At 39.2% G+C, this 24,998-nt stretch overlaps 1 protein-coding gene across 1 annotated transcript in view; it reads right to left on the bottom strand.

Annotated features, from left to right (window-relative positions):
* The window catches only part of trpm3 (transient receptor potential cation channel, subfamily M, member 3), a 124,772-nt gene extending 104,476 nt beyond the window's left edge, over positions 1-20,296 (bottom strand). Inside the window, exon 1 of the mRNA XM_062418331.1 lies at positions 20,093-20,296. Coding sequence (XP_062274315.1) covers positions 20,093-20,296 — 204 coding nt within the window. The remainder of the gene's footprint in view (positions 1-20,092) is intronic.
* Between the last annotated feature and the right edge of the window lie 4,702 nt (positions 20,297-24,998).

Here is a 24,998-nt window from a genome sequence, read left to right as displayed (position 1 = left end):
TTTATAGAGGAGAAAAGATTGAATTCAAATATAATTATGAAAATCTGTAGTGGTGAAACGTGGGAGAACTTTTTTCCATCCAGAAAAATTCAACCTCAAGTTGAGTGCATATTATTTCGTGCTGTGAGGGAGTCTGACAAAGAAACAGCAAGAGTCAATCCTCTTTTCTCTGCAGTAGGAATTATTTATGTGGCATTTGGCTTTTTCCATAACAGAAAGTAGTAAAATCTCAAGACGGCATAACTGCAGTATAAGGACAAGTGCCATTTTATTTATGGCTGAAACACTAACTTACAACCAAATAAAATGCATCTGTTCAAATAAATATCAGTAACTAAGGCATTTGTTTCTGTAAGGAGGAAATAAACATTGCTGCATTGTTACAGTTTCCCATGTTAAGTTCAGAATACACTGTATTAGGCTGGTCTTCAGTCTCAACCATCAGGTAACAGACAATCAGACAAGGTAACAAATGAATACAATTTTCAAAATGCTTTGTATGAACATTAGTACTTATGTTAACTCTAACTCTTACTAAAGTGTGTGTACAGTCTCGGTATTTTGTCGTGTATGTGCGCGCGTGTACATGCGTGTGTGTGTGTAACAGGTGATGCAGATGTTTCATGTAAGAAAATAATCATTATATTTATCATGGCAGTTTACACATATTTAAACAGGGAATATAAATAGAATATTAAATTTAGTCCAGATGTGGCAGGGGACTTCGGCTGCCTATAAATGGTAAATGGCCTGTACTTATATAGCGCCTTTCTAGTCTTTTCGACCACTCAAAGCGCTTTACAATACATTTCATTCACCCCATTCACACACATTCATACACTGATGGCAGGAGCTACCACGCAGGGTGAAGCTAATCATTCATACACATTCATACACCGTTGGCAAAGCAACGGGAGCAATTTGGGGTTAAGTGTCTTGCCCAAGGACACATCGACATGTGGACTGGAGGAGCTGGGAATCGAACCGCCAATCTTCCAATTGGTGGACGACCGCTCTACCTCCTGAGCCACAGCCGCCCCACATATAACAGAGAGAGAGAGCGAGTGTGTGTGTGTGTGTGTGTGTGTGTGTGTGTGTGTGTGTGTGTGTGTGTGTGTGTGTGTGTGTGTGTGTGCGTGTGTGTGTGTGTGCGTGTGTGTGTGTGTGTGTGTGAGTGTGTTAGTGTGTGCATGTTTAGCCGTTGTTGAAAAGCATCTTTGAACTTCTCCAGAACTGAGAAAGACAAACTGTTCATGTAATTGGCAATGAATAATGTACAAGGACTACTGGTGGTCCTTAGAGAAGGACTCATTTTGTGGTAACATGCAACCTAGCCTGTAAACTGCATTCATAGATTTACAAAAATCTACTAACAATTTACTGTGATTTTGTCCAGAGTTCAGTTTTTAGATTAAAAACAACAAAGGTACACTGACTCATTATTGTTTGATTGTGGTGTCTCTCATTAGCATCTTTTTTCTAGAAAAAATAAAATAAAATGCACTATGACTCAGCAATACCCACTAACCCACCTACAAGTCTGTGATCTAGAGATTTAAGGGTCAACATCTATTCTAATTAGAAAGCCTTGTCAAATATCACCCAATGGGGAAGAAAACATTTAATGTGAACTTCAGTGCAATATATTCTCCTTACTGTGTTGTAAAAACACACCTATTATTCTGGCTCTGTAAATGTATTATTAAATATAAATGTAAAATATGAGTTTAATATTTGAGTAAAAATCTGATGAAATTAATAAGTATTGATTTGATAATATAGTCCAAAAAAGTACATGAAAAGCTACTCATTTGCAGCATCAGTACTCTAAATTGACACTAGTATTGTTTTTGTATAGGGTTAGGGTTAGTACTTGGAGCACACCAGTGTCACCTAAATTAACATTGGTCCTCTGATGTTTTGGTTGAACCCTTGGTGTTGACTCATTTTCTTCCATGAATCAACACAGCAAGAGTCCTGAAGAGAATGTAAAATCAAGCCTGGAGACAGTATTAATTGGTCCAGCTAAGTGTTTGTGTGTGTCTGTCAAGTCCTGATCAGAACCCTACTTTGCCATTTATTTCCAAAATGCAGCTCAGTTCAGAGAGACTAGTAGCTTGTTCTTCGTGGCAATCCAATACAGTCCGGGTGAGTCCTGGTTTTATGGAAGCTCACGTTAAACAACAGAGAACTGCAAACATATACAAGCAATATCAAAATACTATAATAATAATATTAAATCTCCTGAGCATCTAAAATAATTAATTGATTAAAAATAAGTAAAACAAGGGTCTGGCTATAAATTGTTTGGTGTTAAGTTTCTCAAGAATTGCACTTGGGGAAAAGTTCTTAGGGCTTCGATCCTCTGTCTGATGAAGCAGAGAGGTGTGATAAAGAAGTATGACAAGAGAACATCCATGCAGCCCCACTGAGACACACCAGTCTGACACTGACAGAGGAGGCAGATTTAGAGAGATTTATGAAGAGGAAAGACTCAAAGCAAAGAATGAAGAAGATGGGGAAAACAGAGAGGGCAGGGAGAGAGACTGAGGCACACAACCTTTTAAAATAATTTCTGGTAGGCTCATTTCATGCATATCATCATCGTTGGATGCTAGCACTGAGTTGCTCTTTTGCATAATGTGGCTGCATTTAAAACAGCTGAAGCGGCAAAAGCTCTCATATTAAGTTTTCCATCTGAATCTCTGAGTAGAAATGAGGCTGTGAAAGAGATTGTGTTTTATTTGCATTGGTGTCTCATTAAGCCACAGCACTAATTTAAAGAGAAGAGAGCACTAGCACATATGGGTCATACATACAGTGGTTTAATCTTTGGTTTAGGTGCAGGCTGTTTTAATGATGATGAAAATAAGTTGCTCTCAGACCACAACCTAATCATAAAACCATATTTATAAAACCATATCAAAGTGCAAATGTTAATTGGATTGTTGCAGACTGAGTTAGACTAGTAGGCATTTCTTGTAGGATATATACAGTCCTTACCACCAAGAAGATCAGATCTTTTAATTCTAATTTTTAAAGGGAAGGGCTGCATGTAAGGTCAAAAGCACAGAGGCTTTAATAATTAAATCTTCCAATAAAGCACTGGGATCTAACTGAATAGGTACATAGTCTTTTTCTGCTAAGTGATTCTGCAAAGACTCCAAGTACAAGAGATCTTAGGATGCACCCTGAGCTCAGAGCTCAAAGACCTTGAAATACTTTTTTTTTTTTTTTTAAACAACTAAAAAACATTTTCTGAAGATAGTTTATGTAATTGTGTAAATGGCCACATTGTTGCCCTTCTTCCTGTATTAACAATGGTGGCAGTATAGCATGCATGTAAATATTCCCAGATATGACTAACTGAGGCCATTTAATATAATAGATGAATTATAGTAATACACAACATTTTGCTGTGCTACGTGTTACTGTGGTAGCAGCCAGGTGCAGAAATATTGCCTTCTAAAATACTTTTATGTGCATCATTACACACAAGCGAGTGTCTTCTGAAATTTATATTAGACATAAAAAGGATATACTGTCTGCCCTCGTAGCACCTATGTGATTGTATTTGGGATGCTATATTTCAGTTTTCTGTGTTTTGAATAAGCTCATGAGTATTCTTCTGCTGTGTGCTGCTTTTTAAAAGCTCAGAGCCAGTTGGTACTAGAGTTAAGGGGACACCACTGAACTCAGACTTTTGGCAGTCTTTTGGTTTCAGGCCATAAAGTTCCTTAAAAATATTAAATGAAAAGTTAAAATCAACCATAAAACAAACAGATGCAGAGATGCCAAAAGCTGCAGGTCTTTCACATCTACCATGTAGTTAACTACACAGGACAGGTGAGTGCTGCTGCTTGTCTTGAGGGGAAGATATACCAAGAGACGACAGCTTTACCATGGAAGATAAAGCAGTGTCTACATATAATGTGCCTCAGGAGAGGCATATATAACATCAATAAGATCGGCCCTGAAATTAACACCTCAGGCACTTCAGAAGTTATATAGCCTATGGTGGAGACATGAAAATTCGCCCAGTAGAAAGAAAACCAGTGCAAGCTGAGGCAGACATATCAATCCACTGCTGGAGTTTGCTTATCAAAATACCTTGAAGTCTGTAGGATGAGCAGAAAGCGGCCTCCAGTATCAGCATTCATTAAACTATAGAAAGGGAAGTGACTCTGCTATGACTATGTTGGAGGTTTGAAACCAGTAAGTTAGTTATTACAGCAAAAATTAATCTCATATTTACCTTATTATTGTATTATGTTGATTGCACTTATCTTATTCGTATTGCTTTACTTAATCTATTATTATTATAAGGTGATATATTTTCCTATGTTTTATTGTAATTGTTTGATCACCTCTGGCTTTTAAAAAAAATCTCCACTTTTGGTTCAGGCTCAGATGCATCAGTGTGATATCATGTGTGAGAGCTGTTTCATCCACATATTGCTTCAGTCTTCCACAGCTGTTTGGACATGTTCTTAGCTAATACTGAACAAATACAGAACAATAAACATGTCAGAAATCCATAAGCATAGTCATTTCACACAAAAGGCAATATGATGGTGATGCCCATCCTTTATGTTAGGACTATTTCTCCTTCTCTGGAGACAGGAGATCAGTGCAGTGCCCATCTGGCAATACCTGAAGCCCCCAAGTGCCTGTCAGCTCAGCAGACACACACACACACAAACACACACACACACACACACACACACACACACACACACACACACACACACACACACACACACACACACTCTCCTCCCCTGTCTCTCTCACACACACACACACACACACACACACACAAAGACACACAAAGAAATCTATAAATGCCAGATTAGCTTTAGTGCTTGCCAATCTAATCTTCTGAGTCAACAGAGCAATGCAGACATGGCTTAGTGTCAAAAGCCACTATAATGAACAGTCTCTCATTTCAGTCCAATACAGCAGAGTAGACTCATCTTGAAATCTAAAACCCGCTTCTTCAGCCCCCTGTGTGGCTTTAGACTTCTGATTCATTAATTTAATCCAGGATCAAGTTGAAAGAGTTTTACTGAAACTATTACAGAAAAATTTAATATGGTATGGATATGGTAAAGAATCATTTGTCATTTTATTCATCACATTTCTTCTTTTAGAAAAGGACAACTTTACATCACAATGTTACCTTACATAAGACAAGCATAAGCCATAAGGCTCCTGCAATTTTGATGAGATCATTTCCCTCTGGCTAGAAGGCAGAGTTTGGATCAGTCTAGTTCAGGCTAGCTCTGTCTGTGTCTGAGTGTTTGACATAGCTTGTGTTTCAAGGAGTTTCCAGGTTGTCCTAAAAAAACAAACAAAAAACCCCACCGCACACACACAGGCATCAGTGCTCAGCAGCTTGGATGGAATCACTGAGGTGAAATAGTGGATAGTACAACTAATGGGTCAATGGCTTCCTCCATTTTGTTCCTCTCTGGCTTGAGGAGGCACCACACAAACATAAAAAACGTACAGCTACAAAGACAGACACACACATGCTGAATGTCTGCCTGCAGTACTGTGTATGAACACAAAACGCCACACACACCCCTCACATAAATTCTACATTACCCGTTGAGAACTTTCATGTTGCCGTAGCAACGTAGACATAGTGTAATTACTGTCTTGCGGGTCTGTGTAATAAAGCTAGACCTACAGCCCAGTGGCCCCGGGGCCCCAGGTAATGGCTTTTATGGCAATCATTATTGCCACACCAGGAAATAGATACAAGAATGAGTGTAGCTTCAGAACTCATGGCATCAGACAGCAGAGCTTCAAAGCTACAGTTCAAAGAGGGGGTGCAACACAGGTTTCAGATCAACAGATCACTATTCAAAGATGTCTAAATTTACATGAACAGAAATATCTCCCTTAACATCAAAAAAGACAGAGCTCGCTATCATGGGGTTTCCTAATAGTACGTTTGGCAGCAGGTTGGAGGAATAAACAGAGATTGAATCCTGAAGGATACATAAACACTTCCACTGACTTTCCTCAATGAAATATCAACAATGTTAACATTGCAGGGCTTTCCCAAAGACATTACTGTTTTTTAGGTATAGTATGTGGCTTCATGTAAAACCAATGGAGCCACCCCATCTCACAGTTCAGCCCACGTATTTAATGAGTGAGTGGTTTAAACTGTCAGCAACAGTGAGAAGTGTCAGGATCTGCCTGGTTCAGCTCAGCAGGTGACAGTGATTGACTGATCACCATGTACAGTACATTCGCTTAGCAGTAATTAAACAGAGCAGCATGTCAAACTGTCTGGAAAAAGACAACCTTCTGAGTTTTTAAAAGTTGGGGAAAACAGAGGGAAATGACTAACTGGAAAGACTCACTGCTGTGGTGCCGTTCAGACAGCAGGTTGAGGTAATCACAAGAGGGACGTGCTTTTACCCAACAAGTCTGTAACAAGTTTGCAAGTTCGTAATGACCGGATGGGCTTGTTTTAGTAACTCATGTTCTTTTGTTTGCATCAATGTAGGTTATTTGCAGCAGAGCTTACCAGCTTTATTAAACAATTTCCAATAATAAAATGCATATGCAAAAATAGAATAATCAATCAATATTTTAAGGGGTTAAAAAAGCTAATTGTGATCAGTACAGAATACGTACATTCAAGCACTGTTCACCTATTGCCACAGATTTTTCTGAAAGGAAATGGAAATGGAAATGAAGCACAAAGACTATTCATTTCTTGCTGCATAAAAAAAAACCCAGTAATCTAATTGTGAGCTGTCTAATGGAAGCTGTTTGCATCAAGGCATGACTGAGCATCTCTATAAAAGTTTCTGCCTGTGTGTGTCACTGTTTGTCTTTTCCTCTCCTCCTGTCTGACTGGGGATAAATTAGCAGAAGGAATTCAGAGCAAGGCTGCTTAGAGTAAGGTTTAAAAAAGCTTTGATCAGGACCCATGCCAGTAATCTGACAAATCCATAAGGAGAGCAACTCAAATCAGAGGCTATATATTGCTTTGGCAAGTCACCATGCCCTCACGAATATGTGTTGACTCTATGACGCCCTGATGTTCAATGCCTCTGAATCATTATTTTAGTGGTTTAGGAATCTTTAAACGCTATATGCTTTCTAGTTATTTGTTTCACTACTAAAATATTTGAGGCTGTATGCCTGGGTTTGTTTGATTTCCTCGAAACATTCAAGTTTAAGTGTGTAAGTAAGTAAAACGTATTTGTATAGCGCTTTTCACAGACATAAGTCACAAAGTGCTTTACAAGAGTATTATACAACATACAGTTGTGGAGTATATGTTTTTAATCTGTTTCATTCACTTTGGCATGAAAATGTGTCCGTACAAGTGATTTCTCTTCTATATATATCTTGCCACTCAGAATAAGTGCACTGGCCTGCACAAAGTGTAGACAAAGCTAACTTAAGGACAATAACACACTTCAATCAAAGCAGTTTATTAAAAAAAGAGCTTCTTAATTCAGTTCTTCAGCCCCTCGCAGTGTTATTTTTGCAGTTCACTACAACAAATTATCCAAACGCTTCGCAGAGAGAATGGCTTATAGAGTTGTCATAATACCTCTCCCTCTCTTAGGTCACATGGAGCAAACAGAGAGAGGCGGATGAATGAATATGCAGATTGGTAACATGAAACAGACAGAAAGTCAATAAAAAAAGCACAATTAAATCTATGAACATAATGTAGATAGATCATATATGCATGCATTTTCTCTGCATGGCGTTTTCAAGAAGACAGAGAAAATGAGAAGCTCTTGATGGTGTAGGATATGGTATTTAATCTACAACAAACCATCAGCTTATTTTTATTTATTTATGGCTATTTAACCAGATAAAGGCAGACAGTGCAGGCAAACTCACTAATAGTTCAGTGGAACTAGGCGGACCATGGTGCACACACACATACTTTTAATCAGGTGGAGTATTTCTAAGGTCAAAATGCTCCTTCCATCAGACAGCCCATGTTTCCACACACACAATCTCTCTCTCTTTCTTTCTGTCTCTCTCTCTCACACACACACACAAAGATAATGCCTACCATGTTAGCTGTGGTCATCACCTCAGCAAGGTGAGTTGAGGAGTCATTGCCACAGCAACAAATTTAGCCATATGACCTTATCTAGCCTTGTCCTTCTGCACCCCCCTTTTCCCTGCCTTTTCCTTTTCATGGCCAAAGTTCATTTTGCCCTTGTTGTTCCCTCAGCCTGAAAAGTTCACCAGCCACATCATCACTCTGAATGGTATCTAAGAAAAAGATCTCTGCAGTTTGACGACAAAAAAAAGGTTTGTGCCACACCCTATAAAGTGTGCGTGTGTGCATGTGTGTGTTTGTTTGTGTGTGAGTGAGAGATAAAATGTACCAATTTCATTTGTAAAACCCTTAAATGTTTAAGAAATTGCCATGCTTACTCATCCCCTCTCACACTTAAAGCTCCATCTGTATCACACACTCACTCTCCTCCCCTGTCTCTAACACACACACACGCACGCAATAAAACATATACATGCACGCAATAACACAATCACACACAAAGCGCTTTCATCTTCCCAAAAGATGCTTTGTCTCCTCAGCGCATTCTCCCACTTTCTAACACCTCCCACCGTGTTCACTGCTTAAACAAACTCTACATGATACTTCGGGCTGTTTCCAAGTTACTGTTGCTACGGATGTCAGTCAACACCCTCCACACACACACACACACACACACACACACACACACACACACACACACACACACACACACACACACACACACACACACACACACACACACACACACACACAACACACACACACACACACACACACACACACACACACACACACACACACACACACACACACACACACACCATCACTGCCATCACATAACCAGCTTATTTGTACTACCGGTCTGCAACTGAAACGTGTGTTAAGCAGATTAAATGTTAGGGACTTAGCTATGTTGGCATGCCAGTTCGCCCTGCCTTCAGGTTCGTTATGACTCAGCCCCACCGGCGTGGTAACAGAGAGTCAGATGAGAGTCTCAGGCATGGCATAACAGTTACAGAGAGAGACTAATTACTGAAATGTGCCAACTCTCGCTGAGACTCAGAGCAACTCCTAAATAGAAGAAAAATAACATTCTGTTTTTTTTGCTGCTGGTGGTTCCTGGTTACAGGGTGGTGTGAGGATCCATGTGTTCACTTTTTTTCCCACATCTGTCCCTGTCCATCTGCCGCCCACAAGCCTTTCTCCAGATGGTTTTCTCCTCTTTCCGCTTCCCTTCCCTATGCTACTTAAATTCTCTTTAATTAGTATGAGGTGCATCACTATAGGCTAATGATTTGCAAATAGGCCGTGGGTCCTATTATCCAACCCACATTGTTGACTATGTAAAGGATTTTAATATTGTGAATGTGAATACTGTATATTAAAATGACCTTTATATTTACCTTTAAATACATGTATTTGCTTTATTGCTGAGAGTTAGATGTAAAGATTGATACCACTGTCAGACGTGAGTGGAACCAGTTTTTTTCATTTAACTCTCAGCAAGAAAGGGCATCAATGTTGAAAAATTAGCAAGACCATGAGATGCAAGTCAATCACAAATTCATACTATTTGTGGTGTGGACACATATCTTACCAAAGGACGTATCAAAACTTAAAACAAAACTTAAAGTAAGTACAAACTGACTTCAGTATTTTCTGGGTAAAGTTTTTGCCCTTTAAATTGCAACTCTCACAGTTGATTTATTTACTTTTCTCATAGTCAGAATCTGTAGTCTGCAGTTTTTGCACATCAAATTTTATGCTGTGAGAATAGCCAATTGGGGGTGTAGCAATGCTACATTGATAAGAATTTACCACAGACAAAGAATGAAAGCTGCTGGCAGGGCTGGGTGTAGATGTGAAAATGGAAAGGTTACAACTCTGCTCCAACAACAAGCAACGACAAGCAAACTTGATAAACATAAAACAAAACAGTGTTTTACTTAGGCAGCAAAAGTGTTAGTGGGATACAAGCAAACACTATCACCAGACCATCTGTACTATCTTTCTTCACACTTGGGTGGGGTTTATTTTTTTTTTTTTTTTTTTTATTTTAGCACTACCCTGCAATGACTACGCACATCACCCACATATGTCAACAAACTAGCTATTATTAGTATGCCCAGTGTAACATTCAGTTTCAAACAATGATGATAAGCACAATGGTCTCTTAATTCATAATCTTTCACAGCAGAAGCACAAGGGGACACTGGAAGTCTGATGTCAGAAAAAAGTCTTATAAATTAAATTCTAAAATATATTTTTTCATAAACTTTTATCCTGATCTTCTAGGGAACTATATCAGCATTTGAAAAAAACAAACAATAAACAGACAAAGGACCATGGCTCTACTCCAAAATGTTTATTTCAGGCAACTCAAGATTCAAGATTCACAAATATGCAACTGTACATCAACTTCACCACAGTAAAGAAAAAGCAGAGCAGCAGGATAGAGACCTGATCTCACCAAAAGAGTCACTCAGTCAAATTATTTTTTTTATCCTCACACCATACCGCCTTTGTAAAAAACGCACTGATATATTCTGCCCGGTGCCAAAAGACACCTGGGGGACTCTGCATGATGCTGCTGCAAAAGTTGTTTTTTCTTGCAGCAAGTAAGAGACAGACCATACATAATATGAAACTAGATGAAAGCCCAGTAGCTTCACTCCTATTTGATTATATTTGGTTGATCAGGAAAGAGATGTGTGGAGAAAATACTGGCTGGGAGATCACTCAGAGATTACTGTTTTCTTTCACTTTCTCACTCACATACTGGACACAATTCATATACTGGACAATGGAGATGAATTGAATACAGAATCTCAGTCTGTATTGAGTTTTGAAAAGAAGATAACACTTGATGTCCTTGACAAAATAAATATCAGAGGAGAATAAAAAATAAGCACGCAATTTGTGCAATTCGGCTTTCACTTATACAGTTTGCAAAAATAATAAATTGAGAAAACACAATGAGAGGAAATTATGTTACTTCATCCTATGAACAATCTGTTGTACTTTGCACATGAGTGGTGTTGCCCTGGCCAGTTGTGCAAGAAAGTTTCATAACTTCTTCAACACACTATACAGCATTTGACATGACGTGGACGTGGAGTAAGATTTTTTTTTTAGTTGAGATGAGATGAGAGATGTTCTGCTGCGTGATTCTTTGTTTTCAGTGTCCTCGTCTCTCAATCAAAACATTTAAACAAGTTCACAAAATGCTAAATCAGTCGCTCTGTATGTTTTCTGAATGCACCAGTTGGTTCACTTTTCATAGCACAGAGGAATAAGACTACAGCAAACAAGTTGCCAGTAGCAACAGACTGTGGAGCAAACTTTCCCAGGAAAACACTAATTTCTTTTCTCTGTGCACTGCGAACACACATTTGGGCCACAGCTTCAACCGTTGCACATTCAAGGCTCACCCTGCTGGTGGTCTCATTTCCTTGAACATATTCGACTGTTATCTCTTTCTACCAATACACATTACAGCAAGCCGAACCCACAAACATAAGAGGGACCAAAACAGTTGCAGAATATATCCAATCCAAATATTCAGACTATGTGCACCACCAGAAATAATAGATAGATAGATAGAAATAGACAGACCAGGAAACTCAACACAAAAGCCCAGCCTTCAGTGCAGACAGCTCCAGGAATATCTCAAACCTCTGATGCTTACAAAAACCTGAGTTGGCTTTACTCTGATTTACAACACTGTTTGTACAGACTGTCATCGTGATAGTAGCAAATGTTTGAGAGATTTGAGAGTTACCTTTGAGCATATTTGACTCAATCATAGTTTATGGTTCAGCTCATATAGTATATTGTTCATAGAATTTCATCTTCCTCATGTGGGGTTCACAAAGGTTGGGTTTTATGTCTGATCCTTATGATCCGTTTACCCTTGCAATACAGTACCATGTAAATGATACCGCTAAAAACCATAGACAATAAGATACAGTATCTTAGCGGATATTCTACTTTATCAGTTAACGATGTTGAATCTAGCACACCCTACCTAGAAGCGCTGTATTTAAGCCGTCAGTGCTCTGCTCACACTTTGCTGCATGCCGGCTTCCACCCTGCTCACATGCTAGCTTGTTGTCATTGCAGAACTCTAGCATCCACCTGTAGGGTCTGAGTCTTAGTTAGTATCGTCACTCAAAGTCACAGCCTAGATGTCAACAACTAATGCTGCATGTGTTCTGCATTTTAATAATAATGTACTCTATGTGAGTTGGCTGACTGTAACTGTTTGACAGAAAAAAAAACCCAAGTCAAGTCAAACTTTATTTACATAGCACATTACATACACAGGACAACAACATGTGATTTACATAAAACAGCAATACAATCGCAACACAACCGTAAAAGCCTTTAGTGCAGTTACACAAGAATCTGGAGAATGTCAAATGTCACATGCACAAAGAAATTCGCTACAGGCTGTTGTGAAAAGTAATGTTTTCAAACTGCTGTTAAAAGTGTTCAGTGTGGTGGCCTCTCTCAGATCCTCAGGCAGGGCGTCAACTACTTGAGACATAAACACGAAATGAACCCTCCCCTGCTTTAGAGTTAATACAAGGCATAGTTAAAAGATCATCGCCTGTGGACCTGAGAATTCTTGCTGGCTTGTGTCTTATCAGTATGTCTTTTATATACTGAGGCTCAAGGCCATTTAAAACTGTGTATAGAAGTAGCAGAATTTAGTTAAGCAAAATAGTTTTCACGGGGAGTCAGTGCAGAGATTTAAGAAAGGGTGAAATGTGTTCAGAATGTTTAGTTCCGGTGACAACACCTGCAGCTGCATTTTGATTTGACTGCAGTTGGCATACAGTTGATTTTTTTATTTGTTTTATTTGTTTTAACTAAACTCTTTCTCCACCAGGGCCACCTGTCAAACTCATGAAATATTTAGGAAAACGTGACTGGCTGCATATGAGGTGGAACATCTGTATTATAGCTGTAGGTTCATCTTTCTGTATGTTATTTTGGCACTGGTACTGTAACTACTAACAACTAGATTTACCTTCCTTGTTTGTGGGAGGTTATGGATGAACTTGATCACGATTATGAAAATGTACGTTACTGCTAAGATCAAAGAACTTAAATCTAAGCTTCGCTGTCACCCAAGAGGACTCCAAACCTATATTGGTGTTTCTCAGAACTAAAATGTGTAGAGAAGCAATCACTTGGTCGATCGTGCCACTGAGCAGCAAAAGAGCATATTGAGATTTCTTATTGTACCTTAGAAGAAACACTTTTAAATGTGCAAACTTCTAATCTTTGTTCTAAAAGCATCCCCCCCCCCCCCCCCGAAAAACAACATGAATCACTGAACCATGCACCGTTTCCATAGGAACCAACAAAGCTCTATGCTTCTTTCCAACCTCTGCCTCATGAAGTAATATCACACTTGAGTTCATTGTAATGGGAATCCAACACAAGCATTCACACATTTTCATTTTTGTCTCTTCTGAGAACAAGAGATCCAAAAAGAACAATTGAATTGAATTTTCAATAACAAAATCTGAACCAGCTCTTTATATAAAACTGAAGAAAATGTAAACTTACGCATAAGCATGCAAATGCATATTGTGAGGAGAGTCATGTCGGGAGCTTGTCGTATTTAAAAATGTTTTATGTCAAGTTTTTGTTTAGGAGCGATGCACTATAAGGGTTATGGTATATGGCGCAGTAATAAAGTGTCCAAACAATGCTAGAAACATTAACAATGATGTGGGACATACGGTAACTGATGCAAAAACGACATCTTCACTGTTCAGTGGACATGTTTAAGAATTTAGACATATGCATAAATTCAATTAACATGGAATATTGTTTAGTCACCACATATGTTGTAGTGTACTAAATAATAATGTGTAGTCCAAGATCAGCATGGTTAGTCACAATAGAGTTCAGGATGAGACATTATAAATAAACAGACAGTGTTTTTACACTATCTGGTTATTGCTACTGACAGCAGTACTGCTGCGCTCTCTTGCGAAACTGTATTATTTTTATTACAGTTTCTTTATTATCGCCTTTTTAATTCTCCAACCATTTTTTTTACAGTTCAGCCTTTTACCAGCTTATGGCTGTTTTACATTTACATTAATGACTCACATGACCAAGTTGCTGTGATTCAGTTAAAAAGACTCTATGCAGTTTTGACACAACTTCCTATTTCAGTTTAGCAAAACTAAAATTTAGCTAAAATTAACACACTTCATAATGCCTTAAATATAGTACATGATTGATTCCTACTTTACCCTGATGTAAACACAGTCTTCAGTTACACAGATGGACTGTCTTTACAGTAAATGTATTTTAACTGCATAATCATGTCTATTGTTATACCATTATTATCGTGGGATGGTACTGAAGATGACTAACAAAGCAGTTATTAGAAGATGACATTTTAACTTTCACAGTTTTAGTTTTGTTTCATCATAAACTTTCTAAAGTCATTTGAATTAAAGTTCATGAATAATTGGCGATTTCTAACATGAGGGAAATCTTAAGAAACACACAGTTAACACCAGTGAGCCCAATCAAAGCGACTAAAGAACACTGAGGAAAGGAGATAAATGGGCTATGGGAGCTTTTGAAGTCATGGTCTGGTGCCAGGGGTGATCACAGTGTGTAAAATGTCTGTTTTCAAGACTACTGTGGTCCCACTGTGACATGAGATGAGGCTCATTACAGCCAGCAGCAGCAGCACGATGGTGTGAGCTGCAAAGGCTTCGACTCTACCATCCTATCTCAAACTGCCATATTCTCCAAGGGACGGGGCTCATGACACACTGGTTCACACTTGAAAATACACACAGACAGACATCTCACACACACAGTAACATTTTCATCATGCCGTAAAAGGGACTGGGGATTTCTACAGCCGTCTTGAGCAGACGGCCTCCATGATCCACAGATGGCATGGTGAACTGCAGGGCATACACATGGCAATAAAGACACAAGCATGATTAAAACTGAAACATGAGCTTTATCACACAACTTTCCTCCCTCAAGTCTCATAGACTCACACAAAATAAGGAGAGTGTAGATTTTCTTTTAACGAGGGGGAGTTCAATAACATGCTTAACCAAAACAGATAAAAGAGTCAAAACTCAATATGGCTATCAAAAACTGAGTCTCTGTCTCTATGTGTGTGCTTGTGTGTGTGTGTGTGTGTGTGTGTGTGTGTGTGTGTGTGTGTGTGTGTGTGTGTGTGTGTGTGTGTGTGTGTGTGTGTGTGTCTCTCTCTGTGGGTATGACTTAAGCCACTTTCGAGGACAAAAACCAGACTTCATACCAATTGACTGGGGATGGGCTGTGCAATTGGGGACAAAAGGCGGGTCCCCAATTGCCTAACAAAAGAGTAACAGTGTGCAGAACATCAATGTTAGCAACTACATCGTGGCCTCTACTCCCCTCTGGCAAAAGAAATAAGTGGGACAATAAACTATTTCAATTGTGAGGTCATGTGCCAACATAACATTTTTGAAAACGTCTGGCAGCATTTCAGTGAGAATGCATCTATGTTGGCTGCCCAAAAGCTTGCTCCATGTATTACTTATTATTACCATATCCCAATTTCACACCAGACAACTTCGATATGAAATAGCAGGAAAACCACAGGTGTGATCAATTACATTTAAACGACTGCACTCCATTTAGGTGTCCCAACCTCATTGCTGACCCTCTGGGAAACTTATGAAACTGAGCCATCATTAATGCCTATTATGATGTGTCAAAATATCTAAACTGACAGCAGACACACGTTTTCAAGCATTTGGCTTTTTAAATCCTAACACACTAATGTTCCACTCACACTGTAAGTATCAAAACTGTTTCCTTGTGACATTTTCCTGACTTCACTGCTGGTTTTGCTGCCCCTGTAGAGCGAGACTAATAAGCTCCATCCAAACTGAACCTGAGCAAAGGTTTACTCTGCAGTAATGCTTTTGGGAGCAATGTCGGTTTGTAAGGCAGGCCACTACTTTGTTTGAGAATGAAATATCTCAAAAACTGTTGGATGGATTACTTTGACATTCCTGGTTTCCAGAAGATAAATCCTTGTGACTTTTGAGATCCCCAAATTGTTTTTCCAGAGACACTATGAGGCTGACATTTGTTGCTTTATGAAATATCTCAACATCGATTATACGTATTGCCAGTTGGTTTTTAACTGTTCATATTGCGCATCATCAGGCCTTTTTTGTTTTGTTTTGGTTTATGACCAAATAATAATAAGATGGTGAACATGGTAAAGATTATACCTGCTAATCATCAGCATGCTAGCATTGTCACTGTGAGCATGTTACAGTAGCATTCTGACATTAGCATTTAGCTGTTATGACTGCTATGCCCGCTATGCCCACGTACAGCCTCACAGAGCCACAGCAAGGCTGTAGACTCTTGTGATATTAAGCTGCTACCAGTCAAAACCCATTAATAGTTCCCTTTAATTCATGTACAATAAAATGTCAAATTATTCCAGATTAGTTTAGAATCACGGTTAATTTTTGTATTTGTTGGCTTTGCATGTAGATGTAGATGTAGATGTGTGATTGTCTGACAGAAACAGATTAATACCTCTACATTGATATACAGATTTCAAGAGATTAACTTTGAATCCAGTGTTTTTTTTCTCTGTATCGGTCTTGGCCTCGTCTCACTCTATCAGCACTATCACTGAAAATGGAATTCTCATCGCTTTCTCTCACAATTTCTATCCTTCACTCTTTAGTCATTCAGTCAGTCCTACACAGAGGATCATTGACTCCTTTACTCAGAAACACACACATGATCAAACACAAATGGATCCATCTGGCCATTACATAGACTAATGATTCAAAGTGTCTAATGATTTGAGACAAGCAGTGGTGTGGAGGTGGTATCACTGCAGTTCATATCCAAGCAACACAAATCCCAGATGACAGAAATTCACACACAACAGAAATCCAACTAGAGACACAGACTGCAGCATGAACACTCATTTTACTGTCAAAGCATATACTGAGTCAGTTTTTTAAAAACACATATATTTGTATTTACATAGTCCTTGAATACAACTGCGACAACACTGGCCGACAGCCCACAACTTCATAGTAAGTATTACTTAAAAAAAAAAAAACATTTTCTCTGAGACTGTTATGTGTGCAGTACAAAATAACACTGGTTATTGAAGCACTACTGAAAAAACTGAAATTGATCTTGTGTCTCCAACCATGCATATCTCGGTCTCCCACACATCTCCCAGCTCAGACTTCTCTGCCAAATATCACCCCACAGATTGGCAAAGTGCGATTGTCCATGAGCACCAGCTAGCAGCCAGCTTTAGTTACTCTGACCTTGATCCATAAACATCAGTTAAGTTCTACATTTCAAAAATAGAGTGGATGGATTTCATCAATTTTTTTTTTATTGTACACAAGCCTCTACTACACTCCACTGCTACTACTAGTTGTGTTTTGCACCATGCACATTAATTTCACTAGATAAATTATCCAAAGTCATTACAAGCCTGCTCCCAGCTGTCAGTTGTTCTGTTGATATTTTTACATATAAATGAACGTCCACTACATTCAAGCCCTTGCCAAACGAGTTCACACAATGCTGATTAAGCCTGTAACAGCCAGATAAATCTCTCTGTATTTCAAAATAGAGTGTTTTCAAATCTCATGTCAGGTGCAACATTCCCTCGCTGGGTGTTTGGCTTTTAATCGTGCAGCTCCTCTAGACTCCAAATGGATCAAATTCTGGTAGTGGAACAAGTCGTTTCGCAGGGATTGTGTGACGCCCAAAACCATTTATCCACCGTTCTACAGCTTCCACAGTAACTGCCAGCTGTGTGCTGGCCACTGAGCATACTGGGACATTGGGACAAATCACAGTAGGCCAGTGGACCATATAAAAAATACATTTTTTAAAATACATTTAAATACATTTTGTAAACATATTCGTTTTTACCGGCCCTCTCTGTGTGCCTGTGCTTTGGGGTGCACATGAGACTGGTCCACATGCCTGTGTCACAGATGAGTGTCCCTTCTTTTCTCTGTCTGCCAGTAAGGGGAGACAAAAGTCCCGCACTCCAGCGTTAATGTTACTTAATAACCACTTACCAGCTGGTTACGTTTATTTGAGGATAATTGTTTGTTTTTGCTTGAAAGTGGCAGAACCTCTGTTTAAACCATAATTGTTTTAACATTACACTGCATATCACAGCATTGTTGCCAGTCACTTGAGCAGCCAACAAACAAACATTACCTCTGCTACTTAGACTAAGTTTAGTAACTGCTGTAACAGAAGTATTGTTGTGGATCCATAAGAGTTTATTAAGATGGAAACATCTCACGCTATTCATTATACATGAATTACAAAGCAATAAAGCTGCCAGTTCTTCAAATAATAACTAATTACTAATAGTTACCTTGCAAATGGGATGCATCTATTCTCTACAATCTCATTTTACGACACACACATTATTGCACACTGCAGTTGTACCCTCTTTTTTTGCATTAAAATGTATAAAATGTATAAGATTTGCCATAATTTTAGTTTAAAACATTCAAAAATATTTTCTGACTGTGCAGAAACAGTTGCGACATTATGTGAAAGACATCTATGTATTCTGTTGCAGAGATATTAGATAGACTACTGATGGTACTATGCTAACCAGTTGTCTGGTCTGTTCTACCAGTTTGTGCCTGAGAGGGGTTAGTGAGTCACTGTAGCAGCCAGTCTGCCCTCAGTCCAACATGGGAAGAAGAAGACATAGCACTGCCCTGAGCAGCAATGGCGGAGATTAGCAAAGTTGAAAGCTGCTGTACTTTTCGCTGCAACACTGTCGATATGTCACTACTAAATTTGAACAATTTTTCAGGCAAGAAAGCAGCCGGCTGCTGCTGCAGACACTGGCAGAGTGAGAAACCAGCTGGTCATGTAAGCTGATGCTGATGAAGTGCTATGTGTTGCACCAACTATGTGTAAGCTGGCATAAGCCATTTGGCGTCGTAGCACATCGTAGTGAGCTAGATCAATATTGAAATATCATATAAATAAATTAGGTCTTACGGTCTTAGTGATTTCTGTGACTACATTTATATGAACCCTATATGCAAGTGTGTAACTGTTTAGTTGTTACTTTGTTGTTAGTTGTAATCTATCTCCATGGTGCTGCATGGCTTTCTCATCTGTGCAGTCCTTTGGTAATTTACTGCTGGTTTTAATGTCTCTGTAGCATTTTGATATCTTCGCGATGACACAACTATGTAGTCAGTGAGTGAGTGATGGTGGTGGTGGGGTGTTTGGAGGAAAGGGTGTGGGGGGGGTATCCTGTCCCCTATTTGTTTGAATCATTCTTAAACATTGCATCTTTACATTTCTACTGGATGCTGTGGGGATTTGACACACTGGCCATTTGGTCAATTCACCAATTATGCACAGAGAGCACAGACATCAAAATCACCAACATGCTCCAGGAGGCAGCTGGCACTAGCAAAACAGATACTACTATAATTTAGTAGTATTTCAAAAGTTAAGAAAATTAAGCACATTTAACTGTAAATGTTAAATAATTTTATGTTTATGCAACAGGGTTTACAATATATTAACTACATGAAACTACATATAAATAAACTACAGTACTTGGTTTCCAGGGTAACAGGTGATGGGAGACAGTGTAAAGCTGAAAACAGCTGCACAGCAGCAAAACCAGACTTACTTTAGACAAAGCAAAGTCTTATATCACTAAAAATGTTCAGTAAGGGGCAACGTAGAGTGAATAATCTACTGAGGACTGAGGGGTTATTATGTTTAAATGCACATTACTTAACTGATGAATCAACCAAGAAGAAGTTCCAAATTCCTCCACCCCATTTACCTCCTAATCCCTCTGCTTAACCACCTCAAAGCGCTATCTCAACAGCAGCAGCCTTTCCTGTCCTTTTTCCCTCCCAGCACTCAGGTCATTGATTAATCCTTGGGGAAGCATGTACAGGGGGTCTGTGTATCCTTGAAACATCTTACCGGTGGCTGCTGAGAGTTGAGTGCCCCCCTCTTGGTGGACCCCCCTCTGGAGCTGAGCCTTTTCCACGACTCTGAGAAACGTCCCCTGGTGGTGGGACGTCCTGGCCCAGATGTCCCAGACGCAACAGATGAATCATCTCGGGTGGAAAATGGTCGCTCCCTGCGCAACTCCCTCCGCTCAGCCCACTTCTTCTTAGAAGCCATTGGTGTTAAAATTTGGTCAAGGAGATGTGGGAAGTCAGGCAGCCACACCCAGTCTAGGAGGCTGTTCTTTAATCAAACTAGTGCCACAGGTGGCATCTCCACTTAATGCTAAGCTCTGCTGCCAACTGAACCAGTCTGACTTTCTCAGTCTTTGTCTCTTTACTTTTTCTTCAAGTCTTCTTTTCAGTAGAGAAAACGATGCGAGAAATTTCCGATTCCTTTGCACCTGTTTCTTTCACTTTTTCCCCCTCTTCTGATCTTTTAATGAAAAGATGTGGGACAACAGATCTTCACCTGCACGGCTGCACTCCTGTGTTCTTCTCTTCTTCTCTGTAGCCTTCGTCTGGAAGGTATGAGAGTCACAGAGGAGAGGTGGCGATGCAGAAGGTGCTGTCTGCACCCTGTTGCATGTGCTGCTACTGTGGCTCGGCCGTTGATGCCGTTTTCCCTCCTCACAGAGAGAGAGAGAGAGAGAGAGAGAGAGAGAGAGAGAGAGAGAGAGAGAGAGAGAGAGAGAGAGAGAGAGAGAGAGAGAGAAACAAGGCAAGGGAAAGAGAGAGCGAGAGAGACAGGAGGAGGAGGAGGGGGTTGGAGTGTATGGCATTGAGATCCGGTTAAAAGGGACTTCAAGACAGATAAAATAACAAGAGGCTCACATAGTGGTCAGAATAAGTACAGAAAAAAAGAGCAAAAGACAGCGAGACAAGTGGAAAGGAAAAAGACAAAACAAAAAGCTACCAGACAAGGAAAACGAAGAGGGGGTTCCTCTGGAGCGTAGCGCAGTGTTGCTTTAAGCTGAGCTAAGTCACTCTCTCACAGTGAAAACTGTGCTTTGAATACCCACAGCTATTAAACCTTCATCTCCTCCCTCTCCTGATCCTCCTGCTCCCCGAGCTTTCATTCACAATCTCAGTCTCTACCTCTTTTTGTCCAGAATACACATCTCCTCCTTCTTCCTCTTCTTTCTCTTTGATGTGCTTGGTTCACAGTTCATGAGTTAAGCCACCTGAGCCTCCGTTTCACTGGTGCGATTGAAGACTTAAAAAAAGGGCGATACCAAATTAAACTGGCACTCGTGATCTTCTTCTCCTGCTTGGTCTTCTTCTTCCACTGTCACACCTCTCACTTAAAGTCTTTAGATGTGCTAAAAGGCTGGCAACGCTGCCGAGTTGTGGAGGTGACAGTAGGGGAGAATTTGAATAATTTTTTCAGGTGTAGTTGGGAGAAAAATGCTTGTTATTCTACGAGGAACTGCAATGCTTCAAACTCTTATTTGGCCTCAGAAGATGAGAAAATTATTCTGGGACAAGAGGACAAAATGAAAGAGACAGAGTGAGCAGACCGAGAGAGAACAAGTGAGATACCAGGATAGAGACAGGGAGACAAAGTAAGAAGAGGTGACAGTGTCTGAACACCAGGGACATTGTTGTCGTCACTCCCAGCAACCACTTACCACCTGGGAGTACACACCAGTGTGTTTATAAGTGTGTTTACATATATATCTATATGTGTGTGTGTGTGTGTGTGTGTGTGTGTGTGTGTGTGTGTGTGTGTGTGTGTGTGTGTGTGTGTGTGTGTGTGTGTGTGTGTGTGTGTGTGTGTGTGTGTGTGTGTGTGTGTGTGTGTGTGTGTGTGTGTGACTGAGCAAATGAGGGACGTTGAAAGTGAAAAAGCAAGACAGAAATTCCCTGAAGGATGAGAGGAGTAAGAGTGAACAAGAGACAGTGGGAGACTGAGCGAAGGAGTGAGACAGTTGAACACACAATAACAAGTTTTGATCAAACATAGAATGACATTACAGGGACATTAAATTCAGAACTACACACCTTTCTCACAGTGGACATTTTGACTTGTCATAGTAGTGAAAAGCACAGGTGGAGCTGATAACATTAACAGTGGCTTCGTTCAATCCAAGTGATCAAGGAACTGATATCATTGTCAGGAACTGAAAAAAACTAAAGCGTCTTCAGGCATCATTAATGTTACTGATTGTATCATTTCCTGCTTTGACATGTTAAAATGTTGGCGGTGAAAACAGTCGGTTGTATTGAATAACTGAGAGCCACATAATTAACTGTTTTCTAATTAGTATGTATTTAATCAACAAAAGCCGAAGGGAAATGGCAAAATTACAAAGTGGTTCTAGCTCAAGTTGAAAATTGTTTAGAAAACAAGAAATTAATTAACAATTAATTAATTGATTTGATGATCACACGATTAAACAATGGACAATTAGTCCATGAATCAATTAGCTGATCAATAGAAAATCAACAGGCAACTATTTTCAGTAGTTTCAGTCACATGGAAGTGAAAATGCCAACCATTATCGTGTTACAGCTTCGTTAATATAAATATTTTTTGCTTCTATCTGTTATATGTATTTGAATGTTTGGGGTTTTCACTATTTCCCGACATTTTATGAGTGAAACAATGAATTGCTTAATTGAGGGAACAATTGGTAGATTAATCAATAAAGGCTGCAGCCCTGTTGGAAACTATGTGATTATACAAAATACAAATTGTTATATGTGGCATGTGTGCTCTCTATAATAATTATATATTATTATTTTAATTGGTCTATCATTTGCACAAGGTTTGTATTATGGTTATTTGCAGTATTTTAATACAAACGCATCTCTTCATTTTTTTATATATAAGATTATGAAATAATATGCCTGAACTTCCTCTAACATTAAAGATCAAAATGCAAGGATTTCTCTATTTATAAATAATTTGACTGTTTTAAACTGACTGTTCTAAAGTTTTCACAATTTTAAACTTAGACTGCTTTTATACACAAAGCGGCTGCAATGGCTGACGTGAACAGGAAAGTATTTTTCAACCTGGACCCTATTTTCCCATTATTTTGGGTCTGAGTAACTAATTGGGACAAAAATGTTTGGAGTTGATCCAGTATTGAGCAAGAGCACTTCAGCTTCAGCAGGTGCGAAACAGGCTGCAATGGGGCCTGTCAAAGTATGTCCAACAGAAGTGCTTGTTTTTGCCACTAAAAAACTCAGATTGTTATTATAAGTGTCTGACTAAGAGACACTAGAGAAGTAGTAACTTAGTAGATGAGATAAAATGAGTCCAAGTTTCCAAAATGCATTTTCATGGACTACTGCTGAATGATAGACTTACATACTGTAAATCCTCACACAGTTGCATGTTGTAATCACATTTTTCTTACTGTGTGGAATAAACAAACCGGCATGTGCGGATAATGTTTGCCGGCAAGCTGCTCTGAGTATAGATATATTTGCAGTCGTCCATAATGCTGCTACAGGTGGCTAATTTCTGTGTTTACTTTCATTGTCAGACACTTATAATCACAATCTGATCCAGTTAGTGGCAAAAACAAGCATAGTGGATGTACTTTGACGGGCACAATTACCCCAAAGAATTACACTGCAGTGCATTACTTAGCTTCCGGCTGCAACACTCTCGCTCAATACTGGACCATTTTCAAAAATTGTCATCATCATCAGTTGTTACATAGACACACAAAAAAAGGGAAAATACGGTCCAGATTTAAAAATATCAAAAATGTACAGCTTGATGCGAGTTGATATTAATTGAGCATAGGTGAATAAGCAAAATGATATTGTTTGTTATGCAATGTAGGTTAATAACAAAGAGGAATTTTGGTGGAACTAGTTTCTGGAAATCTTTTGCTAAGCAGCTCACCGTAATAGGACAGGTGTCATTAAATTCAATTTTAGCCTTCAACAAAATTTCACAGCTAACTAACTATAAGACAAACGAATAATTAACAATGGTGAAGTCACTGCCTACTAGGGTTAGGAATCAAGTCCAAAATGACTCAATCCATCGGAATCGTTCGTGCCTACACGTCATCAATTCCTTTAACGATTCCTGATATTCCCACGTTGCGCACTGGCGTCACATTCTGCGACCGCAAATTCAACAACAGGGCCTCTTCAACCAGAACCATGGACAAGACGAGACTAAAGCGATCGAAAGCGTGGCTACAATTTACAAAAAAAGACAACAATTTTGCCACCTGCCATTTTTGCATGGCGGAAATCACTTGTAAAGGAGGAAATACAACTAACATGCTCAAGCACCTGAGTAACAAACACGGAGTTAAATATCAAGAGTGCTGAGTGTTTGACAGCCTGCGCCAGCAAGCCAGCTCCGTGAACGAAGGTAATATCAGTTGCAACAAAAACCAACAGGCGAACTTCTCTTAACTAAGGTAGGATGTACTAGTCATTCACAGAAAAAGTCAAATGGCAGGAGGAGATTGGATTCTCTTTCAGACGGTTCTTCTGACAGGTAATAAAGCGGCTGTTTTTGTGCTGAAAACGGTGTTGGAGAACTTATTTATTTTACTATCCTTGGTAATTGCACAAAATAGTGCAAACTATAACATCATTTAATGTTTTAGTGTTTAACAGGTAGGATGAGTATGAGTATTTAAATTAGTATTTAAGTTTATTTTGCATCGTAAGGTTATTGATAAAGGAAAGAGTTGGTTTTGCAATTGTATGGGACACCCACCTCACTGCCCCCGTCTTTCCCAGGGACATAATAACACTTAGAATTGATAAGAGAATTTATCAAGAATTGTATCGATAAGAAGAATCGACAATGGCATTGATATTGATAATTTCTTATCAATACCCAACCCTACTGCTTACAGTGTCAAAGTACTTTTGTGACATTATCTTAACTAATG

This window comes from Scomber scombrus, chromosome 4, assembly GCF_963691925.1.
Source record: "Scomber scombrus chromosome 4, fScoSco1.1, whole genome shotgun sequence".
Lineage (NCBI taxonomy): Eukaryota > Metazoa > Chordata > Actinopteri > Scombriformes > Scombridae > Scomber > Scomber scombrus.
Note: the sequence above shows the minus strand (reverse complement) of the source record. Positions and strands in the feature narration are given on the sequence as shown.